This window comes from Conger conger, chromosome 16, assembly GCF_963514075.1.
Source record: "Conger conger chromosome 16, fConCon1.1, whole genome shotgun sequence".
NCBI lineage: Eukaryota > Metazoa > Chordata > Actinopteri > Anguilliformes > Congridae > Conger > Conger conger.
In genome coordinates, this window is record NC_083775.1 from 17114204 (window position 1) to 17140786 (window position 26583).

General features: G+C 41.1%; 2 protein-coding genes across 2 annotated transcripts; both read right to left on the minus strand.

Annotated features, from left to right (window-relative positions):
• Positions 1-1828: 1828 nt before the first annotated feature.
• LOC133114552 (inward rectifier potassium channel 2-like) lies at positions 1829-11923 on the minus strand. The gene is made up of 2 exons (XM_061224049.1): positions 11734-11923; positions 1829-6777 (listed from the first exon to the last, which is right to left on the minus strand). The coding sequence occupies exon 2, from the start codon at positions 6430-6432 to the stop codon at positions 5158-5160; it is 1275 nt and encodes a 424-aa protein (XP_061080033.1). The 5' UTR covers positions 6433-6777; positions 11734-11923; the 3' UTR covers positions 1829-5157.
• A 5398-nt stretch (positions 11924-17321) lies between these two features.
• On the minus strand, positions 17322-25590 carry LOC133115352 (inward rectifier potassium channel 16-like). The gene is made up of 2 exons (XM_061225221.1): positions 25515-25590; positions 17322-18512 (listed from the first exon to the last, which is right to left on the minus strand). The coding sequence occupies exon 2, from the start codon at positions 18451-18453 to the stop codon at positions 17347-17349; it is 1107 nt and encodes a 368-aa protein (XP_061081205.1). The 5' UTR covers positions 18454-18512; positions 25515-25590; the 3' UTR covers positions 17322-17346.
• Positions 25591-26583: the final 993 nt, after the last annotated feature.

Consider the following 26583-nt stretch of genomic DNA (forward strand, 5'->3'; position numbering starts at 1 on the left):
CTTAACTAAAGTTTTCATATTAGTTGACCACAATAATAAAATATCAATCAAAATCATTGCCGTTTGTCAAATATTTTTAGTCAAAGGTTTAAATTGTAGTTTATTTTACAGTGGCAATGCAAATGTTGATAGCTATACATAAAGAATACTCAATTTTATAAACAACCTTTCCTGAATTAACACCTAGGTTTAATAACCAAAATTTTAAACAAAAGTTTTGTTTTCACCAGATCATTTTAAGTTACCTGTCACAATGTGCATTTAACTCCCACAACACTGACCTCAGTGGGACACAGAGGGGGGTCGGACACGTGAAGGTTAAAAATGAAAATAAGCATGGCAGCTGACTCCATCATGTAAAACCGAATTCATTAAGCAAATCACTTTGTTCCCATGTTTTTTTTTTGTCTTCACAAAGTGGTGAACATTCGCCATCGTTCAGGGAGAGATCCACTAGTTCTAGCTTGCACCACAACCGCAATTATGGACATACCTGTCAAGCACTGCACCTGCGTAAAAGTTACCACCTTGCCAAGCTGTCAATCTCAATTACAGATTGACTATAGGGACTTAAATGAGGGTATTATGAGCTGGTGTGCTGTTCATGGGAAAGTTTACCTTTATTTCCAAAGGCAGAGATGTGTTTCCTATTGCTGATACATTTAGTCCCTATTTGGTAAGTACTATCTATCTGTGAATAAATTAAATGAACACTCACATTTCATCTCTAAAGTTTAAGGAAAAGGCCTGTTTGTACCCAGATGGAAATAAATCCAAGGTGAAGTCATCTGTATAGACTGCAATCTCAATCTCCTGGAGTAAACCACTTTAAAATATTGGCAGTTTCTCATGCTAGAATAGCCTAGCACAGTGATTTCGGTCGGGTCTCTCGGCTATGCAGTAAAAGAGTCTTGTGATTTTACTAATGCTTCAGCAGTTTTCAGGGTTTTTAAGTCAAACGGCTATTTTGTTTCTCCTACACCCCCAAAATGGTAGTTTTGGCAGAATAGTTGTTGGTAACTAGGAGCCACTGTACTGTGATATGGTCTGAAAGGCCACCACGTTCTCTTGTTCAGGCCTACGTCCTCCACAGACACTGTTCCAGTACCCCACCAATCACCACTGTTTGCAGAGCTGTGATTAAGGAGCCATTTCATGGGAAAATAAGAACAAAAAAGCACTTCTTTAAATTGTTTACTCAGGCGTTCAATGTGCATATGCACACCATAAACAGCTGTGTGAGCTTAGAACCATGCACTCTTCCACTGAAACCCCAGTGCCATTCAAACCATATTTATCTAGTAATATCCCCCGCATAAGGCCTTCTGGCTTGTTGTACAAGGTCCACAAGCAGAGAGACAGTTTAATAGGACATGTACACTTCTTTGTTCTTATTTGTATTACTTTACAACATGGGCCATGTATGAATCTGCGCTACAAAATTGAACATACAGTATTAGAGGTGGGCAACAGGAAATGTAAGCCGAGAGAGGGCTCATACCACTGGTAACAGTCATGTAACCTGTTCTTCATGATTAGCTAGTTTTACTACTTTAGTTTAGCATACTGTATAATTCTTTTTACCTCTGTGGATGTGGGAAAGAATTTTAGTTCTGATGCATTGAATGATTGGAATGACGGGTCCCATTTAAAAGAAACTTTTCTTTTACTGTTAAAAAAAACCAAGATACATTAGACAGCACCAGTGTCTGCAGACTGCATATGCTGGATTTTCTTGACAGCTTAATTCCAGTGTTTTTTTTCCCCAGACCTACTGCTTAGAGTATACCTGCCTGTACTTGCTGTTTGTGAGAAACATTTCACCGGATTTCTTTTAATTTGTTGCTATTTTATTGAAAAAACAAAAACAAAACAAAAACAAAGCCAAATGGTACACAATCATATTAACAATATTAATAATAATAACAAGATTGTCCAGAACATAGAAATCTGTACATTCCGTGGTTTTTGTTATACATTAGGAAGACAAAAATATCTGATACAAAAAGACATGTAAATGATGCTGTCTTTATGAAAAGTAAAGCTAAAATGATGGCAAGGCCTTCATTTAATGATACTAACACAGGAAGGCTAGCACTGCCACTAGCCATCAAGACATCGCTATATGCAAACTCTTCTGGCTCAGAGAAGCACACTCTACCACATCAGTACTTTTGGCGCATAATCTTTATTTACCCCAAGATTCACTTTCAGAAAAATGTGCATAAAACATTATATTGCTTCTGCTGAACTAGGCATTTTCAATTTGAATTTATAAAACAAATTCCCTGTAGCTTGTGTCTGATACTAAATGTAGTAATGATTAAATAGAAGTCTTGTCTGTGTGTTATTTCATCAAAAATATTTGGGTTTTAGGGAGGTTCTCGTGAGTGCTGATGCAATAAGGCTTGGGGAGAAGCCTTTTATGTCCTGTAATTCAGGGGTTTGATATTTATCCCAAGCTACGAGGACACAGCGTGACCTTTCCAGTGTGCCATATTCAGTGTAGACCACGGGTCCTCCATGTGCATGACACGCCACTCTCACCTTTTTAAACAGTTACCTAAACCATTTCATACAAACACCAGGAGCAGACCTGGGTCAAATATGTAATTGTTTTGGATTCTGTGCTCGATTGATCTTGTGTAGTGCAACTGAGCCAACCAGAAGGTGGGGTTTTCACTTTGAGAGCATTTCGTAGGTTCCAATACACCAGCTCAGTAAAGTGTAGAGAAGTATTTGAATCCAAAGCAATTACATATTTGGCCCAAGTCTGACCTAGAGTGTGTCATGTATGGTCCTCTTCTGCTGAGGAACAGTCACTTTATTTGCTTCACCGGTATGTCAGAAATATTTTGTGCGTTTCAAGGCGCTTGACCGAGATACTTTCCAATGTCAACAGGAACACTGACAGGACATGAACACAGGTTTGAGGTTGTGATGTCATAATGCTATCACCATTCATTCAAGATTTTTCAAGGTATAGTAATTAAATAATAATAATAATAATAATAATAATAATAATACTTTTTATGTTACAACAAAGAGAAAGAATGAAAATAAATAAATTAAGGAGCGTGCACCATTTAATTCTCTCTCGTTATGGGGCTTGTTCAATGTAAAGTTCCTAAATTCAAACTGATGAATGCACAACACAGGGAGACAGCAGCACTTCAACCAGATTAACTCAAAGGACTTAAACTCTATCCAGCTGAAATGGTAATTAAGGGGGTTATATAACAGAGTAATCCTCTCTTTTTCACACAGTTACTCATTTACATTTGGCTATAAATATGAAAATAGTTTCTTATATTTACATTTGCATTAGAAAAACACAAAAAAAAAGAAAACCATTCTATTAGAGGGAGTGCCCCATTTTTGGTTCACAGACCAAAAGCACAGTGCTTGACCTACTTGTTAAGAAATAGTCTCTCTGCGTTTCTAAGAAATATTTCTTGTTTACTTAAAAAAAAAAAAAAAGTTCATTTCAGAGAAGGATAATACATTTCGGCCATCAGTCTTTCTTTTGAATATTTCAGTGTATTACTTAGCAGCACTTTTTCTCTGACATTCATTTACTCAGTTGATTACAGACAAGGCTGTCTTGATGGTTTAGGGTGTGGTCTGCTACCAAACTAATGGCCCTGCATTGCTCAACAAAAGCTGACATGTTACTATGACACTCCAAACACCCCTCAACCAGCCTTCTAACCCTCACCATTACAGCTATCTGTAAATATCCTGCAGACAGTCACCTCAAAGTGGCTAATGCTAAGTTTTTCCCCATTTTTCTGAATGATGTTCTGACTCTGGCCCAGATTCTCATGTTGCAAGGCTATGCTATACTTAGTCAAGACGAAGACGGATCGACCTACACGTATAATGTACGTGCTCTCATATTAGCCCTGCTCTGACACAAATGTATGCTACCCCCCCCCCCCACCCCCGACACATGCACACACTCCACCATGCACTCATTTCAGCTTCTTTAATGGTGTCGCAGTCACTATGCAAAGGTCTCTTGCTTAAAGATTGGGTGCCATGGGACCAAAACACATCACATCACTTTAACAATCGTGTTAAAAAAAAGCAGGTTTGTGTCTCAGTTAAGAGGCCAGCTCATTAACAGACCATGTACTAGTTTACTTGCAATAGGTGTCAACTTACAGTACGGCAGCCAAATGAGTACCGACAGCGTGCGTCAGTTGTTGGCATTACACTGTAAAAAAGGCTGCACAGAGATCGGAACATTTTCAACTCTCACTTTCCATTAGAGGGGTTATCGTTTTTCTCTTTCAGAATAAATATTTACTTAATGTTGGCAGTCACAGCATTCAATTGGTTTCAAGATTTCTGCCATGAGCAGCAAGCATGACGGAAGTTCCTCAAAATCCCAGCCGTTCCTCTCTTTCTAACAAGAATCTCTTTCCTACCGCCAGTACTGTTCCTGCAGGAACGTTGGTCAGATTAAAACAAGGCTTCAGAACTTTCTAGACCAGGACCACATTTTTTTAATTTCTGTGCAAAAAATAGCTTCTTTGGTTTTTTTTTCATTGTGACATTTTATATATATATACTGTATATATATATATATATATATATATATATATATATATATACTTCCTACTCCAGGGGGCACTTCATTGTTTAAAGTGCTTTTTACTTAAAAAATACCACTGTGAAAAAAGGTGAAAAGGTGTGATCTATAGCAGCTCCTCATAGTAAATAAGGCAAATAAACCTATTGTTTTTTCATCTCTGCAGGACAGATGAAATATGACAGGACATTGCTGTTAGCTTTTCTGTTTTCACTGTTTTTTCTCTTGGTTCTTTCCCTTCAGATTTTATTTACCCACACATATTTGTTGATTCAATAAACCATAATTAGCATACCATAATCCATTCTCTGTTTTTTTCTCCGACAGCCTTTGCCTCTGTATCTGCACAAACCCAACAGTGCCTCCGTCCTGTACCCCTGTCCTCCCAACCCTTCATCTTTTCAAGAATAACACTCTTATTTTAAGTTCTCAGTCCAGCTACTCCACACTCCTTCACGGCCGGTCCATTGGGCTCAGAAGTGGAGGGCGTGAGGGATAGTTCAGCTTATACGTTCCTTTTTTACAGGAACCTCAAATCTCTGCTCAGTTTGTCCAAACGGTCATATTTCTGATTCCCTACGCAGGGTCCTGGGGTCAGGAGGCACCATGCACTGGTTGGGCCCAGAGTCCGATACAGCGTCCGTGTTGGTACCCTCGGGCCCCACGCTACCGCCCCCACTGTCGTCCTCCTCCATTTCCTCCTTGTCCGTCAACGCCACCTCGTTCTCGTAGCAGAAGGAGTTGGAGCTGGACGAGGCATACTTCTTTTCTGCGAACTCCCTGGCGCTACAAAGTGGTGTGCTGGGCACCTCGTAGGTCTTGTGAAAGCGGGAGTAGTCCACCTTGTAGTAGCTCCTCTGCTCAAAGAGGACAGGCTCAAAGCGATGGCCCCACAGGACCTCACTGGCCACGTAGGAGCTACGGCACTGCGTGGTCATAGCTGTAGCCTCCACCATCCCCTCCAAGATCACCACGATCTCGAACTCGGAGGAATCCAGGTCTTGCTTGCTCATGTCGTAGAAGGGGCTGTCCTCGTCGATCTCGTGGACGATGGTGATGGGGGAGACCAGGAAAATGCGGTCCAGGCCGCTGTCGAAGCCCACGTCAATGTCCACCTGGTCCAGTGGGATGAACTCGCCCTCGGCCGTGGTGCGGGACTTGAGGAGCTGCGCCCGGATGTGCGCCTCCACCAGGTGGCTCTTGCGCAGGTTGCCCACACGCCACATGAGACAAAGCTTGCCGTCACGCAGGGCGATGGTGGCGTTGTGGCTGAACACCAGCGTTTCGTTCCTCTTCTTGGGCTTCGCCATCTTGGCCATGACGGCGCCGATGATGAAGGCGTCGATGATGCAGCCCACGATGCTCTGGAAGACCACCATGAAGACCGCCACAGGGCACTCCTCTGTCACGTAGTGGTAGCCATAGCCTATGGTGGTCTGCGTCTCCACGGAGAAGAGGAAGGCCGACGTGAAGCTGTTGACGTTGGCGACGCACTTCTGCGAGCCGTAGAAGATGGCAACCAGCCAGAAGGCACAGCCAAAAAACAGCCAGGAGAGGAGGAAAGACAGGCAGAAGATGAGCATCATCCAGCGCCAGCGGATGTCCACGCAGGTGGTGAAGATGTCGGCCAGGTAGCGCTGGCCCTTCTCGCTCATGTTGACGAACTGCACGTTGCAGTGGCCGTCCTTCTTCACAAAGCGGCTCTGGGACCGCTGCCGCGTGTTCACCTTGCCCTGGCCGTTGCCGTAGCCGTTGGGCACGGCGATGGTGGCCAGCTTCATGCCGTCCTCCTCCGAGGACACGATGCTGTAGCGGTGGGCCCGCACGCTGCCCATCGCCTCTGCCTGCGCCTGGGAGGGCTGCGTGGAGTCCGCCTTGGGGAACAGTCTGAGTTTTTGGAAGAACCTTTGGAGAAACAGTTTTGAACTCTTGCGGGGTCCAACGCACGCGGGAAATAGGAGTGACCGGACTGGAACAGGAGTGGTGAAGGGGGCGGGGGGAAGGGGGGGGGGGGAGGGGGGGGTTAGAATCCGCAGGTCGTGCCGAATGCAGGAAGTTTTTGGAAGAGGGGTCGCCTCTGCCTTGGTCAGCTGTGGCGAAGGGGCTCCGCTGGGGCCCTGAGTGTGTCGTGTCACTCAGACCTCTGCCTCTGGCAGTCGGGATCTCATCAGGGAAGTGTACTGTAAGAATAACGTCAGAGAGAGAGAGAGAGAAAAACTGTGTGAGACTAATTGGCGGAAACAAGAGGAAAGGCTTCTGCCTTCCGGTATTATGGTTACCTGTTCCCTAAATAATGCATTCTGAATTAGCAGTTGCCAGCCCATGCTCTTTTGTTTCCCCTTCCAAAGTTAAGAGAAGAGCTTTTCATGCATTGTTTACTGCAACTGTTCAACACTTTAACAATAGGCATCCGTTCAACTTTTTGGGAGATGCCCTCTCCTAAGGCAACATTAAATGTTAAATATTTGTCTAGCCAGATATGCAGATAGGTATTTCACCAAAGTAGTTTATGTGCCTTCTCTGGGGCACTACCATTATGCCCTTGAGCATGGTACTAAACCAACCTGAATTGGCAGTGAAATATCCAGCTGTATAAATTGATAATAATAATAATTATAATAATGAATTATTCATAAGGAATATGTGCACATTGTTCTGAATTTGTTCTGAAAAAAGTTGAACAAGATCAAAGATGTTTTTCAGAAGTGATCCTGCAACCTTTGGGTTATGAGCCCTGTTCCTCTAGATTAAACCGCCTATTGCACATGAATTACCAGTGAACTCATGTTGCAGGTCCTGTTTGCAGTATTTCAGCAGGCACTTGTCACAAGGGAAGGAAATACAGTGCAGTTTGCTGCCCAAACTGAGCACCCAGCAACTGTGAGTACATCAACCCGTAAAAAAGAAGAGGCACACTGCATTGATACTGAAGGCTGTCCAATCACAGCAACCCTGCAGATGTTTAACATTTTAACCTATACAAATATTGACATTTCCTATTTTTACGCAAGCTTGTGAATCATTTATCTTACTATCACACAAATACACACACAGGTATGCACACATACATCTGCACACACATGCACAAACACAGATAGCTAATAATTTTGCCATACTGTATATTGAATAGCTATCTACTGTATAGATCCAAAAATATAGAAAGACAGATCCAAATATGTCATTCTTTTTACCTAAAACAGGTTGCCATGTTAGAGAAGGAAGTGTCTGTTACAAAATGTTCCAATATCACATTTCCCAGCCATGTCATTTTTCATTTTTCATCAGTTTGTTTTTAATATTTGTGAATTGTAATGACAGTACACTGATTTTCCATACAATGCTTACATAACATTGAATACAATGTAGCTCAAGAACATGGGCTGCTAATTAGCAATCTGCTATTGACTGGGGCAGCAGGCTGAAGGCAATATTTTTTCTAGCTACGCAATGCTCCCCTATACACTACCAATATTTCATGCAGAGCCAAAACCAACTGCCAGTGATTTAAATCTTGTCCGCTATTCTGTGGGTCAGAATGATCTCTTAGAATGATCCACACCCACACCCTTGGAGGGTTCCTAAATGTACATTTAAGATTTTACATTTAAATTTTACATTTTACATTTTACATAATGTATATATAGCACTTAAAGAAAAGCCAATCATTTTCAACTTAAAAATGTATAGCAAAAACTGAATTTAGCCTATAATTGATATTAAGTGTTCACATCCCTGGTGGAGAGTATCCAATTAAAACGTGTAATTGTAATAAAGAAAATTCAGAAGCACTCTTTTTAGCTGTCTGTCAGTCTAGTTGTAATTACAGATTGTGTTGTGTAAACCCATTGGCACATTTCATTATATTGTTTATTTTATTTATCAGGCACTCAGATTACTTTGAAGAGTAATTATTCTAATGAAGTAAAGTGCTTCTCCATCTTCCATCTAATGGTGACATTAGATGTTCATATACAAACCTAATAAGACAGGCCGATTGCTACTGGGGATTAAGTACGTGTGTGGAAATATGAGCTATGAGAATTTTATATGTTGCCTGATGTCCGATGCACCACAGGTTAACCATGTTAAGGCGAAGCTTGGCTAATCCATGTCTAAACATGTCCAAAAAAGCCGTATTGAACTCTTCTGCAGGTTTTCTGTTATTTCCCTTATATTGGTACTCCGGTTGACCACCAATTTATTTAACAACTTTTGTCATTGTACAGCAAATATCTATTCTGGGTGTGAGTCACCACACCAATACACCTCTAGACCCTTCCCATTGTCTGTCATTACTTTGGGCTGCCTATATATAACCTAACTATCACTTGTTTTCGAAGTCAATGTTAAGTTTGACAGGAAATATAATTTATTTCTCAGAAGCTACAAAGCCAAGCATCAGTCTTTAACTTGCCATGTCTAATACCAATGCTGCAATTGAGCAAAGACTAAAAGACTAAAGCCATGACACAATATATCACTATCAAGATCGACAGAGAGGCACTAACACTGCAAAATTACACAACCATGTCAACAACAAGTCCAAAGACATTTTTCATGGCTGAGACCAGGGCCACAACATTGGTGACCTGAAGACAAAGGCATGAGGTCTATTGATGGGTGAAACCAGCTGCCAGCAGCACAGTGAACTGAGGAGATTCACAAACTGGTGACTTTTGTCAGTTACAATGCAGTTACAATTGCTGCACTCTACCTGACAATAAAGTCACATTCCCAGTTATTTTAATAATATCTTGTGCACTTGGACACTACATTTGTCCATAAATTGGGTGTTCTTCCTCAGGCAAACCAGTCGTCATCATAAATAGGAACTGTCTTATGTCATCCCAGAGAGACTGGAACTCTTAAGACTGCAAACTTTACTTCTTCAAAGAGAGCAATTCTCCTCTGTGCTGGTAAATATTTTTCATGGATGATAAAGCAGGCAGGAAAGGGCCCTATTTGCCTCTAATGAAGCTCCCACTCATTCTGTGTTAGTATAAATAAAGTCCAAGGCAAAAAAACAAATGGAAAATGATTACATAAAACACATTCTATTTCCTGCCCAAGAGATCAATAGATTTTTATTCAATATCCAGGAGTGCTGTGTTTTGGCATGACCTGTCACACATGCCTGAGCTTCTATAGAAAGTTGGACAAGTATTAGAGGACAGTCCCCTGATGATGATGATGATGATGATGATGATGATGATGATGAGAATTCAAATAAATCCTATCTGCCACAACTGTATACATCTTGTTTCATTATAAACTACATTCAAACGTATGACTCGTATGACTCACTGAAGTAGGCCAATAGCGCTTAATTATAGGCATTGGTTATTGCGGTGGTTATATTGCTCATAGCATTAATGGAATATTTAGAAATTGCGGTTACGCCAGATTCATCTTTTTATTTTACATGTGTAATATTTTCCAAAAACAATTTGGGCCGACCCGTTAAATGCGGGTTACATCTGGACTTCATTTTATTTTCGCCCTTTGTCAGTGACATCGTGTTTGCACTTATAAGCGGGAACAGGTGCTGTACTAAAACAGGGTAAATATTTTTCGGTGTGAGAAGGAAGCGACTCTGTGACCAGATGATAAACTTTCAAAAACGGGTGATTCATTCGTGGTCCGTAGTCCAGTTAGGATCACAATAAACCCTGGGAACTGACGTCCCTAATATAAACACTGTTGCCCGTCAATAGCGCATGGATTAGCCGGGGGGAAGTTGGTGCGGGTTGCAGTAGGCGCAACTGTTGTAGTCAAACATGAATTGCTATGACCAGGAACTGCATTCCACTGACGGAACAAACTATTTGCACGAACATGAAGGAAATAAATATTATACACGTGATAGCTATGGGCTACTTAAATTTTCCACTGGAATATAGGCTAGCTACACTATCTAAACGGAAAGTAGCCTAATTCGTGTCATAAACTTAAAATCGCTTGAGAAGTGCAATGCTCTACATTAAAATTAAATCGAAAACGGCGCAACAATACTCGACTACATCTGTGTAGTATAATTATTATCGATAATGAATAAACTATTTTTTTTTATTTAACATTTTACGGACACTGGTAGCCTACGTTATTTAATGTTTGAGATGAATCCTTTATTAATCTCTTAAATGCTTGTAGTTTAAGAAATTTTAAAATCTTTCAAGTGACACTTCACGATGCGATTATCCACAATCTTAACGTGGAGTTAAAATATTGAATATGTTCATTCTAAAATAGCCTATACCAAGTAGCGTCACTTAGATTTCTGACCACAACGTCATGTCACAATTTACCGAGCACAAGATGATATTTACATGCGTGCAAGTAAATCCCGTTTAAGCGAATTGGACAGTGTTTATCATGTAGCATTCAGGTTCATGACTGACTCCACTCATTGCACACATCACTGTACCCTGTATCAGAAAGCTGGACTGCCCTCTCAGCCCGTAGGCAATATCATTGGTTAATTTGGATTCATAAAGCTGTCCTTGGTCAGCTCCCACTGTATTTAAGTTATTTGCTATAGAGGACAAACACAAATTCATATTCATTGAGATCACATCACATGATTTTGTTTAATGTTCCAAAAGTACGTGCTGTCTTTGGTGAAAAGGCGTTCAGCTATGCTGCACCCTCAACATGGAAGAAGCAGCTACAAGAAAAAATCCAGCTTAATATACTGATTCCATTAGAAAATTTTTAACTGCTTATCCGCGATGCAATGGACACTGTGTGCACTTGTTTTACCTAAATGTTCTATGTTATTACTTGTTTTAGCCTAAATCGTTTGTATATTGCGTATGTTCTTCTGTGTCTTGCTGTATGAAATGCAAATCTGTGTTATTTGTTATATTTTAAGCCATACAAGGACTCTTATAAAAGAGATTTAAATGTCAGTGGGACTATTTCCTGGTAAAATAAAGGTAAAATAAAATAAAATAAATAAATAATAAGTTTTACTGAAGCATCCTTTCACATCACATAGTAATATTTGACGGTGTAGTAATTATGAATATATTGCAATAGTTTCTGTTTTAGGTTCTATAGGTTCCTTTTTTACCGTTGTAACGATGCTTCAAGCGAGAAAGAGGAAAGTTTCTAGGCACTGCATAACAGAAGCTTACCTGTTGATCATCTGCGATAATAAACATGCACTGGCTTATTGTGATACATCCTCGGAGATATAAAATATCCATGCATATCCACAATTTGATTCTTTTTGCCTTGTCCTCATGTACTTGTTGCGTTTTTTCTGAAGACTGCTATGTACCAATTTAAGTTATGACGGCAAAGGCATACCCGTTCCATTCGCCACTGCAATGACTGAGAGTTTCACTTCACATCGCTGAGAGTATTATTAACACCGCTTTCCGCCTATCCCCGCCCCATCAGGACAAACTAGCCAATCAAATTGCAGGAGAGCACACGTTGGCGGCTGTTCGAGACAGTTTGTGCCCTATGCATACATCTGTAATCTGCGGAAGTAAGTGAACGTCTTTGTCGTCATAATGGAGAACTTCGTGAGAAAATGATGATAGGAAATTATGTAATAAAATGAACGGGGAACAAAGTTATGTCAGCGCCAATATGAATATGAATATGAATTAATAGGCTACCTAGTATGCTTGTGAGACTTAGGTAGTCCAGCAGTGTGTCTCCCGTTGAAATGAAAATGGGAATTGAGTGAGCCCATCCTACATAAGCTCATGCAATATCCCATGAGTACTACTTAAAATGCATTAACTGTGTGTTTGGAAATTAACTTATTATTAACCCAGAACCTACACTGAGTCTCAGACCTCAGAGAATCACCAGTCACAGCCTAATTTTCTACACGTGGAACTACCAACCCGGTTTATTTTCCCGAGTTAGTTTTACATTTATCCTCCTAGCTTTTTATAATGCAGTTATATAAGCAAAGTAAGCAGTTGCGTTATTAAATCCATGTCAGTGTAGGTTGTTTGGTTAAAGAAAATTCGTTTCTTTTTCTTTAAAAGACAGAGTTTAGCCACAGGGCAATTACTTACCAACAAGAATTCATATTGTCCACAAGGACTGAACATTATAGTAAATGGCATTTTAAAAGTGTTACCAGGGGCGTCTGGCTTCAATTTACGTTCCAGCAATCATCAAATCTGGACCTCAAATACAAATCCTGCCCTGGTTTTCTTTTCACCTAGTTAATTGGCTGAACAATTAGTGCTACTGATTGGCAGGACCGTCTTCGCACCTGAGTCCCAGGTAAAGGGAGGGTGGAAAAACAGCAGTTCTCTGGCCTTGAGGACTGTGATTTGATGATCCCTGATCACTATACCCATGCCACAAAGACTGTCATAATTGAATATAGGTTATAATCCATTTCAATATTGTTAGATAATGCAAGTTTAGTTTTTTAAGCTTCCTGTTTGTAGTTCACATAACAAGGTATTTATGATATTTGTACTCCGTTTTAATTATTTAATTATTAATTATTTACCCACTCATTTATTGACAATTATTGAGTCTTTTGGATTGTGGAACAATTTAACTATTTATTTGGAAAATTACAGTAGCCACAATTGAAGTAAATCTGTAAGCCTTGTTTTATTGTATTTTTATAGGTATTGTATCGGAGACACCGAGGAGCCAAGACTCATAATATCTTAAGACCAGACCCTGGTAGTCAAGTAGTCATCATAGATTTAGCCTGTTTTACGATTGTTAGGATATGCTTTATGGTTTTATATAGATAGGTGTATTAGGTGTTTGTTTTTTGGATCAAGGTTGGCCAGGCAACGTCACTGGTCAAGTTTAACACTGCTGTTCGCTCAACTCGTGTCTTCTCTTTTATTTAAAGCTGAAATAGTCAGTAGTATGGAGTTGTAGACAGTTAAATAGAGAGTGTGCATTTGTGACAACTTACGCCATCAGTGGTAACACTATGTCGGGTAAATTATCACGCTGGATTATCAACAGATAAGAACACAACTAATTAATTGTCAATATATATATATATATATATATTTTTTTTAATTTTTTTTTTTATTTATTTATTTATTTATATTTTTTCATTATTAAATTAAATTAAAGAACTCCAAATGTAAACGAACATGCTTAGTAATAAATAGCCTATAAGTACTGTACAGTACACATACAAATACGGAAAACGTTTTTGTTTTTTTCTGGAGCTATTTCGAATAATTTACTTTCAAATAGAAAAATAAATTATCGGAATAATCCAGTAGATAATTTGATAGCAATTAGATTTACGTCTTCACACAATCGAGATATTTTTTTTCTAAACCCTACAAGCAGAAACTTGTAGTCCTATTGTGAGTGTATCATTCCCACGTATTTGGAGTAAGCTACGATACTTCATTCACAATTCGTCATTGCGGGGGCGAACACTACCCAATTAACGTGAAATGCCGGATTGACCTGCTCTGTCTCGATAAAAGTGGATGTTAATACATTAGCCGTTGCACATAGTTAATACACTCCGTGCAGATAGTTCTGGGGTTGTGGTTATCGATGAGCTGTATCGCGATGCGGGCGTGTTGATTTGTGTTTAGATAGTGAGACGAACACAGCGTATTTTAATACACTTGATGGAAATAGAGTGTTTTTGTTGTTACCACTTTTATCTCCTGCCATACATAATGAGGGGTATTTTAAACCTTCGCGTGCTGCCGCATCTGTTGTGTCTCACCTCACTGCGTGTGGGGAATTTTTATTTTTGAACCGAACTTTGTTCAGACCACAAGGTGGCGATCGCTGGTGAAATATTTCCTAATTATCTGACTGCTTGCACATGGGCTCGTTTTTCCTCAAATCAGTTACTCGCCATTGCTGGTATTGGGTATTGACCAGCTACGTCTTTCTTAGCATTTATCACTTATAATCAGCCTGAATTAATGAATTAATTGAGTGAAGTACACATGCTGTAGTGGCCAAACCAACAAAAAAGTTACTCTCCAGGATCTGACACCCAATATTTACGTATTTAACCAAACAATTGAACAATTGAACCTTTCTCAGAGGTTCTGTCTATTAACAATAAGACATAGGTTCTGTGGTTTTCTGCTTGGATACTTGGAATAACTATTTAGGCAGTGCAAGTGCTGCAGAGGTTTACTGGTGAAGGTACCTCATAAGAGCCAAAGAAAGAAAAAATACAAATAGGCATCGCTGGTCTACACCAGAAAACCTGAAAAGAATTGCCTTTATTTATGTACCCTGCCTGTACGTAGGCCTACAGTGGGTAAAGTAAGCCTAAGTCATCAAAGCCTGGTGTTTTTTGTGACATAGATCAGGAGACAAAAAGAACACAGATTTTTTGAGGGGGAACACAGATAACTTTTTTATTTGTTTGGCAAATGACAGGAAGCACCAAGAGTAGATTATGATTGAAAAGGCATTATGTTACCTTTTAACGGCTGTATACATTGCCTATTAACTTGGGTCTAGATAAAAATGGCCTAGTGATTAAGAAATGGACATGAAGGTGTCCAGGTCTGTTTGCATATGTGTATGGTTTAACATTTAGTATCACTTGCTGGGCTGTAAATGACATTTTTCTCAGACCATAAAGGCAGCTTATCAACCCTGTTTGTCATGTGAAATGCAACATCACCCTCCAGTACAACCACCTCAATCAGAAGACTTTCTGATCAAAATAACATATAGGCTAGCATAATGATCGCTTTGGGAACAAGCCTTGTAATATTAGAGATTGTCAGTCACCTCTGCGGCATACTTGTAAAGAATAATTGTATTATTAAATCAAGGCAGCCTGTAAACACAAACAAGTCCACACCCCCGATGCATAGCGGCAGTTGTTGCTGTTTTTTATGATAATGAACGATCAGCAATCCTTTGCAAGTTGCTAGCATGATGGTGTTCATGACACCACTATTTTGACTGTGTTTATCATGCTATAATTGCAATAACATTGCGATAAGAGTGACCTTTTAATGTCACTCACAGTCGTCAATAATGTTCTGAGGGCCTCATTCTCACTGTATGCACTTATTACGTGTGTGTGCGTATTTGTTACGTGTCTGTGTGTATATGTGTAAAAACATATATAAATGTGTGCCAGGATACATTCCTTTATTGGAGACAATTAATAAATCAGAAGAGGGTTTGTGCTGAAGCAGAGGAATAAAAATGAATATTGAGGAATAAAGTCTTGTCAAACACACGGTATAAAACTTAAATAGGTCTACAATAGCAGTACATTTACATGCTTAAAAAGTAAATAGACAACTATATTACATATCAAGTATCTGGATTGGGTAAGTGCTGCAACATGAAACATGAACATGAAACATGAAAGAAACCATAGTCACTCACTTTCCACTTTTTCTTTTCCTCCCCATTTCAGCTTATAAGATTATACTACAGCATATCAATAAAACACTACATAAAAGTGTGCTCTCAGAAAGCATGTCACAAATGAAACAATTCTTCCCCACACTTGCGCACACACTTGCGCACACAGATAAGACTATAGTTTTATGTCTAACAAGTAGAAAAAAGCTCTTACATGGATTGAATTTTTCACCACACGAATAATGTTTGGAAGATTTGTCAGGGACATGATGTACAACAATCATTCATCAGGAAGAACCATAGGCCAAATGCATCAGAAACCCTACATTTCCATTCATTGACCAAGCTTTCATCCAGCAACAAACCCTGTTTCTGAATCCGGCAAGGTACAGTCCTGAACAAATTATGGCAGACCTTGGGTGAACAATCTGAGAGGGATGGAGGGAGAGAAAGAGGTGCATAGATCAATAATTCTCTCAATCCACTTTATTGGATTGTCTGTTCCGCTCCTTTTTAATGTTGTTTGGGCATTACATGACCTTTTTGTGCAAACTGATCAATCTGGTCTAGGTTCTCACCCATTCACTAGCATTACTTGTAAACAGCTTTTTGACATTACGCACCACACCATGTTGCAAATAGCGTACCATGAATCTTGGCTCATGAAGGTGTTTTTTTTGTTTGTTTTGTGAGGTCACCAGCCACCCCCCAAACACGAAGAGCATCTATCCACAGATGTGAAATGCGTATGCATATGTGTGTGTTTGTGTGTGTATCTGAGAGAGAGAGGGAGGGCAGGAACAAAACTCACACCTTGCTCTTCTATTGACTTGTTGTCCCCATTGATCTCTATCTTTTATCACCCAAGTGTGTATAAAAGGATTAACTCTACTTTCAGAAGAAGGAAATCTCTTTCTGCTGAGAAAATGTCTGCCCTTAATCAGGTTGGCTTATCTCTCTCAGGGCTAAAGTTTAGGTCAAGGCTGTTGGTTAACTGGTTGGTACATTTACATGCTTAAAAAGTAAATAGACAACTATATTACATATCAAGTATCTGAATATTAAAACAAAAGATAAACTATAAAATGTTCTCTGCAAGTACATAGTCTTTTCTGCAGTAATTTTTTGTACTATAGTAGAAGGAGAAGGATCCACCATAGAACAGTAAAATATATTAATTCATTGTGAAATTGGTAACTATTAAGTAGATTAAATGCAAAATACATATACATTCATACTGATTTTCATACAGATTTTTATTTAAATGCATATACCACTAGAAATGTTTGAAAAAAAGTTTGTTCTTGCCCCGAGCTCTGGACGTTGAACCAACTGTCTGTTCAGGGTGCTGCAGAAAAGATGCTGGGGTTTGTAGGGCCATAGTCAGCTCTTGGGTCATACCAAATGTGGCTGGGGCCAGCCCACTACAGCCAGGCTTCCTGATAGGTGCTCGCGTCAAAAGTGGCGGGAACGGCCGAGCCGTTGGAGAACAGCGTGCGTGGCGTCATCCTGTCGTGCTCGGCTGCGCTGACGTGCGGCACCGCCACGGCGACGGTCTCATGGAACGTGGCGTAGTCCGCGTGGTAGTGGGTCCTCCCCGCCTTCAGCATGTCCTGGAAGCGCTGGCCCCAGCGGATTTCGGAGGGGGTGTAGGAGGTGCGCGTCTGGTGCAGAACGCCCGTGGAGTCGCCCGTGTAGGTGAAGGTGACCACCACCTCAAAGCTCTCCTTCAGGAGGTCCTCAGGGCCCAGCCTGTACAGGGAGCTACCCGGCACCAGCCTGTGGACAAGAGTGGTGGGAGTGGCTAGGATAATATGGTCGCACTCGATCTCCAGGTTCAGGTAGGATAGGGCTGTGTCCCCGGACGGGCGTGGCACATGGCGGATGAGCTGTGCCTGGGCCACGCCCTCCAGGATGTGGTTGCCGCGGAAGTCACCCAGGCGCCAAGACAGGCACATGACGCCGTCCCGCAGGTTGACCACCGCGCAGCTGCTGAAGCCCACGGTCTGCGCCCTCTTGCGGGCGGACGCCATCTTGGCCACCACGAGGCCGATGACCACCGTGTCGATGAGGCAGCTGAGGACGTCCTGCACTGTCACCACGGCGATGGCCTCGGCGCAGTTCTCCGTCATGCCGCGGAAGCCGTAGCCGATGGTGGCCTGCGTCTCCATGGAGAAGAGGAAGGCGGCGGCGAAGCTACGCACGTTCTCCACACACGGCCGAGTGCCCGGGTCCGTGAGGTCGCCGTGGGCCAGAGCGATCACCCAGTACAAGAGCCCGAACAGCAGCCAGGACACGATGTACGAGAGGGAGAAGATGAGGAACATCACCCGCCACCTGGACTCCACCAGGGTGGTGAAGATGTCCGTCACGTACAGGCCGCATTCCCCCGGGGCCTGGCGAAAGGAGACGTGGCACCGGCCGTCTCTCCCCACGTAGCGCCTCGTCCGGGCGCTCTCCGTCCGCACGCTCAGGGAGGCGGGGTCACTGGAGCCACTCGCCCCATCGTACAGGTCGCTCTCTGAGTTCATCCCGTCCGGGAGAGGGGTAGCGAAAAGAAACTGTCCTTTTCTGCTGGATTGGGTAAGTGCTGCAACATGAAAGAAAACATAGTCACTCACTTTCCACTTTTTCTTTTCCTCCCCATTTCAGCTTATAAGATTATACTACAGCATATCAATAAAACACTACATAAAAGTGTGCTCTCAGAAAGCATGTCACAAATGAAACAATTCTTCCCCACACTTGCGCACACACTTGCGCACACAGATAAGACTATAGTTTTATGTCTAACAAGTAGAAAAAAGCTCTTACATGGATTGAATTTTTCACCACACGAATAATGTTTGGAAGATTTGTCAGGGACATGATGTACAACAATCATTCATCAGGAAGAACCATAGGCCAAATGCATCAGAAACCCTACATTTCCATTCATTGACCAAGCTTTCATCCAGCAACAAACCCTGTTTCTGAATCCGGCAAGGTACAGTCCTGAACAAATTATGGCAGACCTTGGGTGAACAATCTGAGAGGGATGGAGGGAGAGAAAGAGGTGCATAGATCAATAATTCTCTCAATCCACTTTATTGGATTGTCTGTTCCGCTCCTTTTTAATGTTGTTTGGGCATTACATGACCTTTTTGTGCAAACTGATCAATCTGGTCTAGGTTCTCACCCATTCACTAGCATTACTTGTAAACAGCTTTTTGACATTACGCACCACACCATGTTGCAAATAGCGTACCATGAATCTTGGCTCATGAAGGTGTTTTTTTTGTTTGTTTTGTGAGGTCACCAGCCACCCCCCAAACACGAAGAGCATCTATCCACAGATGTGAAATGCGTATGCATATGTGTGTGTTTGTGTGTGTATCTGAGAGAGAGAGGGAGGGCAGGAACAAAACTCACACCTTGCTCTTCTATTGACTTGTTGTCCCCATTGATCTCTATCTTTTATCACCCAAGTGTGTATAAAAGGATTAACTCTACTTTCAGAAGAAGGAAATCTCTTTCTGCTGAGAAAATGTCTGCCCTTAATCAGGTTGGCTTATCTCTCTCAGGGCTAAAGTTTAGGTCAAGGCTGTTGGTTAACTGGTTGGTTTAGATCAGTGGTGCGTAGGAACTGTTTTTAAGATTTTAAAATATCCATATATCCATACACAGTATGAATGAAACCACAGCCTAAAAGAAAAACTCCTGTGAGAGATTCCTTTAAAAGTGAATTCCTGTGAAGTCATACACACTGACAAGCATAGGCCATGGATTCAGCTGCCAGCTCAGAGGACTGGTGCAAGGACGCCCAGTTTAAGAGGGTGCGGAATGATACACTTTCATATGACCCAAAGGCTAAAGGCTGACCTGCCCGGGCAAAAGCTCAATGCCATTGACCTTGGATCCAAGCAATAAGCGGCATACTATGTTGATAGACAGTATTTGCACCTAAATGGTAAATGGTTGGCATTTATATAGCTGTACAATTGATGCTTCTCATTCACCCATTCACACACCAACGGCGATTGGCTGCCATGCAAGGAGCCGACCAGCTCGTCAGGAGCATTTGCGGGTTGGGTGTCTTTTTCAGGGACACTTCGACACAGCCCGGGCGGGGGATCGAACCGGCAACCCTTCGACTGCCAGACGACTGCCGACTGCCTCTTACTGCCTGAGCCTATGGAGCCTATGGAGCCTATGGAGCCTATGGAATTTCAAAGTAACCATTCGGAAGGATTAAGGACTTTGTCCGCAGTGATTCCAGATGTGTTGACGGTGTCGGGAAACTGAAAAGGCGAACAAAGATTTTGTCATTCTTGCCATTTTCTTGACCACCACATCACATCACAGGTGCAGAGAGGTGTACGCATCAACCAGCTATACTGAAGCCAGCCTGCTCTGTGAACATGCCCCAACTATAATAATAATGTTCAGAACAAGATTCTTGGCTTTGCCAAATTGAGGAGAAATGTGGATACCGATGGTGAGCAGGTGAACTAAAACTTGGTTCAATACATGAAGGGAGTCTGAAGGGAAATAAATCAGTCCAGATTCCCTAAATTTAGTTCCTGTAATTGGTGCCCTCAAATTACTAATTTATTCCATCATAATAGTACCTGGCGGCACGGATGGTGCAGTGGGTAGCACTGCCGCCTCACAGCAAGGAGGTCCTGGGTTCGAATCCCCGTCGGGCGGGGCCTCTCTGTGTGGAGTTTGCATGTTCTCCCCGTGTCTGCGTGGGTTTCCTCCGGGTACTCCGGTTTCCTCCCACAGTCCAAAGACATGCAGGTTAGGCTGATTGGAGAGTCTAAATTTCCCATAGGTATGAGTGTGTGAGTGAATGGTGTGTGTGCCCTGAGATGGACTGGCGACCTGTCCAGGGTGTATTCCTGCCTTTCGCCCAATGTATGCTGGGATAGGCTCCAGCACCCTGCAGCCCTGTTCAGGATAAGCGGGTTAGGATAATTAATGAATGAATGAATGAATAATAGTACCTCTTGCCCTCAAATAGCTTAAAAATCATTCATTTGAATTGCTAATGGGTGCCCTCAACCAAACATGTTGCAAGAAACATAAACACATTTTCACCCTCTCTGCACGGAACAGTGTACCAAACATAAGCTGCCACGATAAACAGAGAGATGAAAATGGAAAGCATTCTATGAGAAATTCCAAGTTTAAACAAGAGTGATTTGAAGCCCCAAATTCAAGAGCACCAATTCTTGATTCAAGGTCATGGATTATAAACTTGTTGAAGTAATTTGTGGGGGCACGGATGACTAATTCAAGGGCAGCAATTATTAATGGGAGGGCATGGATGGTTAATTCCAGGGAACAATTTAGAAATTTGAGGGATTCTTTTTCTCTCTCTTCATTAGATGTTTACTGAGTTATTTTTGATGATTTCCAATTTTGCTGAAGAGTGCACTGCAGCCATTTTCAGCTCCTGCTTCAGCCCCCACTTAATTCAGTCGGATTCAGATCAGGTAAATTACTTTTGGCTTTACACAACTCCCTTGTTGCTGTAGCAACATGTAAATATGTATGTTTGGGGTGACTGTGTTGCTGCTGGATGAAGCGCCATCCACAGGATTTTGAGGCATTTGCTTGAACTTGAACAGATAAGATGTTTCTGTACACTCCGTACATTCTGCTGCTGTTATTAGCAGTTTCATCATCAATGAAGACAAGTGAGCCAGTATTTGTGGCATCCATACATCCCCAAACCATAAAACCTTCACTACCATGCTTCACAGATGAGAGGGGAGGGATGTTTTGTCAATCTTGTTCTTTTTTCCAGAACTCTGCAGGCTCTTTTAGGTACTTCCTAGCATGCTGTAACCTGCCCATCCTGTTTTTGTAACTTGCCTCTGTAGTTCTGTTTGTCACTGTCACATCAAACCTGTTTCTGATCTGTTGCACAGGTGTTTGGGTGTTTTTCTTACAATCATTCGGTAATCAACTGTAGAGGTCTTCCTTGGCCTACCAGGTGCAATTACTGAGCTCCCCAGTGCTCTCTTTCTTCTTAATGAAGGTTCAAAAAAGCCTAAGGTTTGGCCTATCTGACTATCTTTTTCTTATTTATCAGCCTTATAATGGCTTTCTTGACTTTCCAACTCCAGTCAACATATTGACAAACACCAATAACAGACCCTAAAGGCAATAAAAAGACCAGAATCAAGACTAGTTACTGAGAGCTTACTTATACCTGCACCAAGGATGCAATTAAACACAACTGAGGCTATTTTTCCCAAACATTACCGTGGCCTGAAATAGGGGAGAATGTGCCCTTTAACAACATGCACATTATTTGATCACAAATTTATATTTGTGGAGTGCAGAGCCAAATCAAGGACAAATATGACTTTTTTTACAAAACTGTATGGACTGTACACTATATATACGTTTTAATAAATACTATTTTAATCACTATTAACTGATCGACCACAATATAGAATTACTATGATGTCATTGGTTAATATTATTATGTTAATGACTGATAACAGTATGCGACAGGCTCCCTTTCACAGAGTTGTCAACTTGCTGTCCCCCAGGCTTGGGGAAACACAAAGCCCATCATGCCAAACAGTGTGTGGGGTGGTCGAGCACTTTGACTCGGCCACTTGGCTCTCAGTACCCACTTCCAGCGCAGTGTTTCCTACTTTTCTTTTATCATCCATTTCTTTCTCTCTGAAGCAATATAATTCACCCATGCATGCCATGTTCAGTAGTTAGTTGGCCACTGAACCTTATACGGGTAAATAAATACCTTTGCAAATGACCCTCCCCCGCTAAGTGTTTCCTGCAGAAGAAGATTGTTAACCTTGAAGGGCTTCCCGCCTTCCATTGCCTGGTTTTGTTCTATTTTATAGTCACGAACGTAGAATTAACAATAATTCAGTCCACAATAACTTATAGTCCGAGCAGAATTATGCGTTTTGTTTCCCATAGGACTTCATTACAAGAAATCTTGGTCGGATTTAACAATCTGTGCAACAGCTTATCATTACAGCTTGGTAAGTCGATGGCTCTATTTTTCCACCATTCAAGTTTGCCTCAGAGATAAGTCCACCGTGTACACATGTACATGAAGTGCCTTTGCCACACGGAATTTAAACACAGCTGAATTTGGGTTCCACAACCAAACTTACTGACCAATTGATTTCAAATTGACCATGTCCACTTAAGTGCAATGTCCTGTAAAGCATTTTCCGAATTTCAATGCATGTTACACTTTACTCAGATTTATCAGAAGGCATCTATATCCTGTTATATCCTGTCTTTATTTTGAACATCAATATCATTAAGGAGAAATGCGTTTCTGACTTCTGAAGTTCCAGTTCCTTGAGGCAAGTCAGTTGAACCATTAAGCAAGTGACTTAACCTTGAGTTGCTTCAACCCTACATGGATAAGAAACAATATAATCTATGTAATTTTCCACAGATAAAGGCATCCGCAAAAGCAAATAAATTATGAGCAATAACTGTGTCCTTTCAAACAGCACAGAACATTTGTTTACTTTGATCCTGATTGATTTATTGCTTTATGAGTTCTTTTATTGTTTGTTTCAGTACATGCAGTTTATTTAATATGATGAAAGCATTCATTGGTGTACTGTATTTCAGCTTTGCACTTCATTATACAGTGCCCTCCAAAAGTATTGGAACCGCAAGGTCAATTTCCTTGTTTTTGCTATACACTGAAAACAATTGAGTCTGAGGTCAAAAGAAGTACCGAATTTCAGCTTTTCCTGGTATTTTTATCTAGTCTTTGTTAAACAACTAGGAACATCCATCCACCATTCACTCACACCCTCATACCTACGGGTAATTTAGACTCTCCAGTCAGCCTATCCTGCATGTCTTTGGACTGTGGGAGGAAACCCACGCAGACACGGGGAGAACATGCAAACTCCACACAGAGAGGCCCCGGCCGACGGGGATTCGAACCCAGGACCTCCTTGCTGTGAGGCGGCAGTGCTACCCACTGCACCATCCGTGCCGCCTACTAGGAACATACCACACATATATAGACCCAAAATACACTGCCAACTAAGGACATCATTAGGGAGAAAAAGTGAAAGGTTTTAGCCTGGCCAAGTCAATCACCAGACCTCAACCCAATTCAGCATGTATTTCACCTCCTGAAGTGGAGATTGAAGGGAAACAAACAACAACTGAAAGAGGCTGCAGTAAAAGCCTGGAAAAGCATCACAAAAGAAGAATGTAACAGTTTGGTGATGTCAATAGGTTGCAGGCTTGATGCAGTCATTGCAAGCAAGGGATATGCTACCAAATATGAAGTGTTATTTACTTTCATTCACTTAAATACCCTCTGTTCCAATACTTTTGCTCACCTAAACATTGGGTGGTCTGATACCAAAGGTGCTATGTTCTAAGTAGTTTAACACATCTAGGTTTAAATACCAGGAAATAAAAGCTGGCCTTGCTGCTCCAATACTTTTGGAGGGGACTGTCTCCAATACAGTCCTTATTAATTAATTCATATTTCCATTTATTATTCAGCTAATTAAATAGCATATAATCTAATCGATCATTTCTGCACTATGGGGCCCAGGCTGCACTGTCTCAGTAAGCACTTTTGATTTAAAAAAAGATTTACTGTTTCTGTAAATCCTCCATTCTAAAAATCATTATTCCAAAAATAGCTGTAAATAGAATATGACAGCCTATAAGTGTCCCTGTGACAACCTGATTAGTTTAAGTGGATGGGTAAATCTTATGTTTCCTAATTTCTGAGGATCTCCCAATAAATTGAACTGTACATTTCAATAAAGCATTGTTTTTATTGTTTCTTAGCTGTGAATGAGAATGCCTTAATTTCTCATATATTGATAGGTGGGCTCTCATCTTCCCTGGCTTACACTCTCCAGAAGACAGCAGTACAAATTAACTTGCAAGTGGCATGGATGCCACAGTTTAGGATGGGAGAAGCAGTGTAAAGCACGTACAGACCCTGCGTCATTAAACAATGACTTTTGCAGTGAGACACCACCACGGTTTACTGCATTTATCTAGGCCAACTTTGTTTACCCATGATTCCCTCCGTATGAACTTGTGCTGACCGCAAACATGTGGTGTCAACAAGAGGCTGTCTGTTATAAATAATGTGTTTCGATTGCACACATAAGTTCAAAACTTGGTACAAGTGCAAAGATAATAGCTATCCCAAGTAATTTAGTTACAAAATGAAGATTTAATCCTCTGTTGTTTGGAGATACTGAGTAATGATTTAATTCCCCAAAAGGAGTATGTCACTTTTTGGAACCAAACAATTCTAATGATCATTCCGTATTATATAAATGTAACTAACTTCTACAATTTTAGATTATTAAATCTGCGCAAATATATGTTATTTCTAAGTCCTTATTTCCTACTATCATAATGCTCAACAGAAATTTGGAATGCCACTGTTTTCCCAAAAAGAAGCAAAAATGCTTAACTGACATTTTTGCTTGTTTATTTTTAAAAACAATTTAATAAAGTGGTTTTCACTGAATTTAATAAGCATTAAAGAAATTACATTTGCGACAAGTAAGAAAATTTACGCCATACAAGCGCAGTTTTAAGGGATTACCTGAGAGGGAGAAGGTAGAGGCAGCCAGGTGGAAAGCAGTGGAACACAGGGAACCGGGCAAGAGGAGGAGGAAAAAACCGTGCTGACACCTGAAGGGAATGTGTGCATATGTGTTTATCACCCAATTACAAGCACACTCAAGCACATGGGCGGGGCTTTCCCTTCTAGTCAAAGTCTGACGAGCTTATCCTGTACTTACTCCACTCTCAGGCATGGCTGCTATTTTTACAGTTTTACAACTCTGACGTGCAGTAATTTGAAAGGATATCCCTATGCAGATGGACAAGCAGAACCAAAAAACAAGAGGTGAGAGCCAAATACTCAAGGCTGTCATACCAGCCTTCTCTGCACAATTAACCGTTAATTATAATTATAGTAACTGATTTTCTTTATTTTTTTTGTCCCTAATTTTGATTCTGTGTTTACTACTCTTTGCAGGAGAAGGGAGGATTTGGGACATTTAGTCACGTATCATCCGTAATTCATTTGTCAGCCAGTTAACCTTTGCACCACAAAGCCCAAAGGTCTTTATCATTAGTGAGATCTTTTATTGTCCTGGCTGCACTCTATTAGCAGCTAATGGCTATGTAGCAAGATGAAAAGGATGCAATCAAGCTGAATCTGTTGAACTACCACCCTAAGCCTGTTTTTTATTGGGTCCAGAGTGGCAACACTATCACAACATGGCAGCCTTTGCCAGCTTCTTTCTATCTTGGCTCACAGGGACAGCATAAAGAAAGCTCAATGACTAAGTAATTTCAGTGCCTGAAACTCACCTACTCTGAACTTTGCGTAGTGAACTGCAAAGGATTGTAAGGAAAAGGAAAGTAGTGTAAATAAAATGCTTGGAATTGGGGGAAATAATGGTATGGGGAAGTGTGATCTCATGAGATTAGTTTCACAAATCTTTGATCATCGTCACTAGGATTTAGGACTATTTTTGTGTTTGCTGCTGTTTTTATTTTTTAAATTTGACCAACAGACAAAATACATACTTTAATACTTTTTTACTTTAATTAAGAGGTTTGCAGCCAAATGTGTGTCAGGTATGCATCCTCTGGCACCCACT

Coding starts and splice junctions, on each gene's coding strand:
- LOC133114552 (XM_061224049.1), bottom strand. CDS start 6,432: ATGGGCAGCGTGCGGGCCCACCGCTACAGCATCGTGTCCTCGGAGGAG.
- LOC133115352 (XM_061225221.1), bottom strand. CDS start 18,453: ATGAACTCAGAGAGCGACCTGTACGATGGGGCGAGTGGCTCCAGTGAC.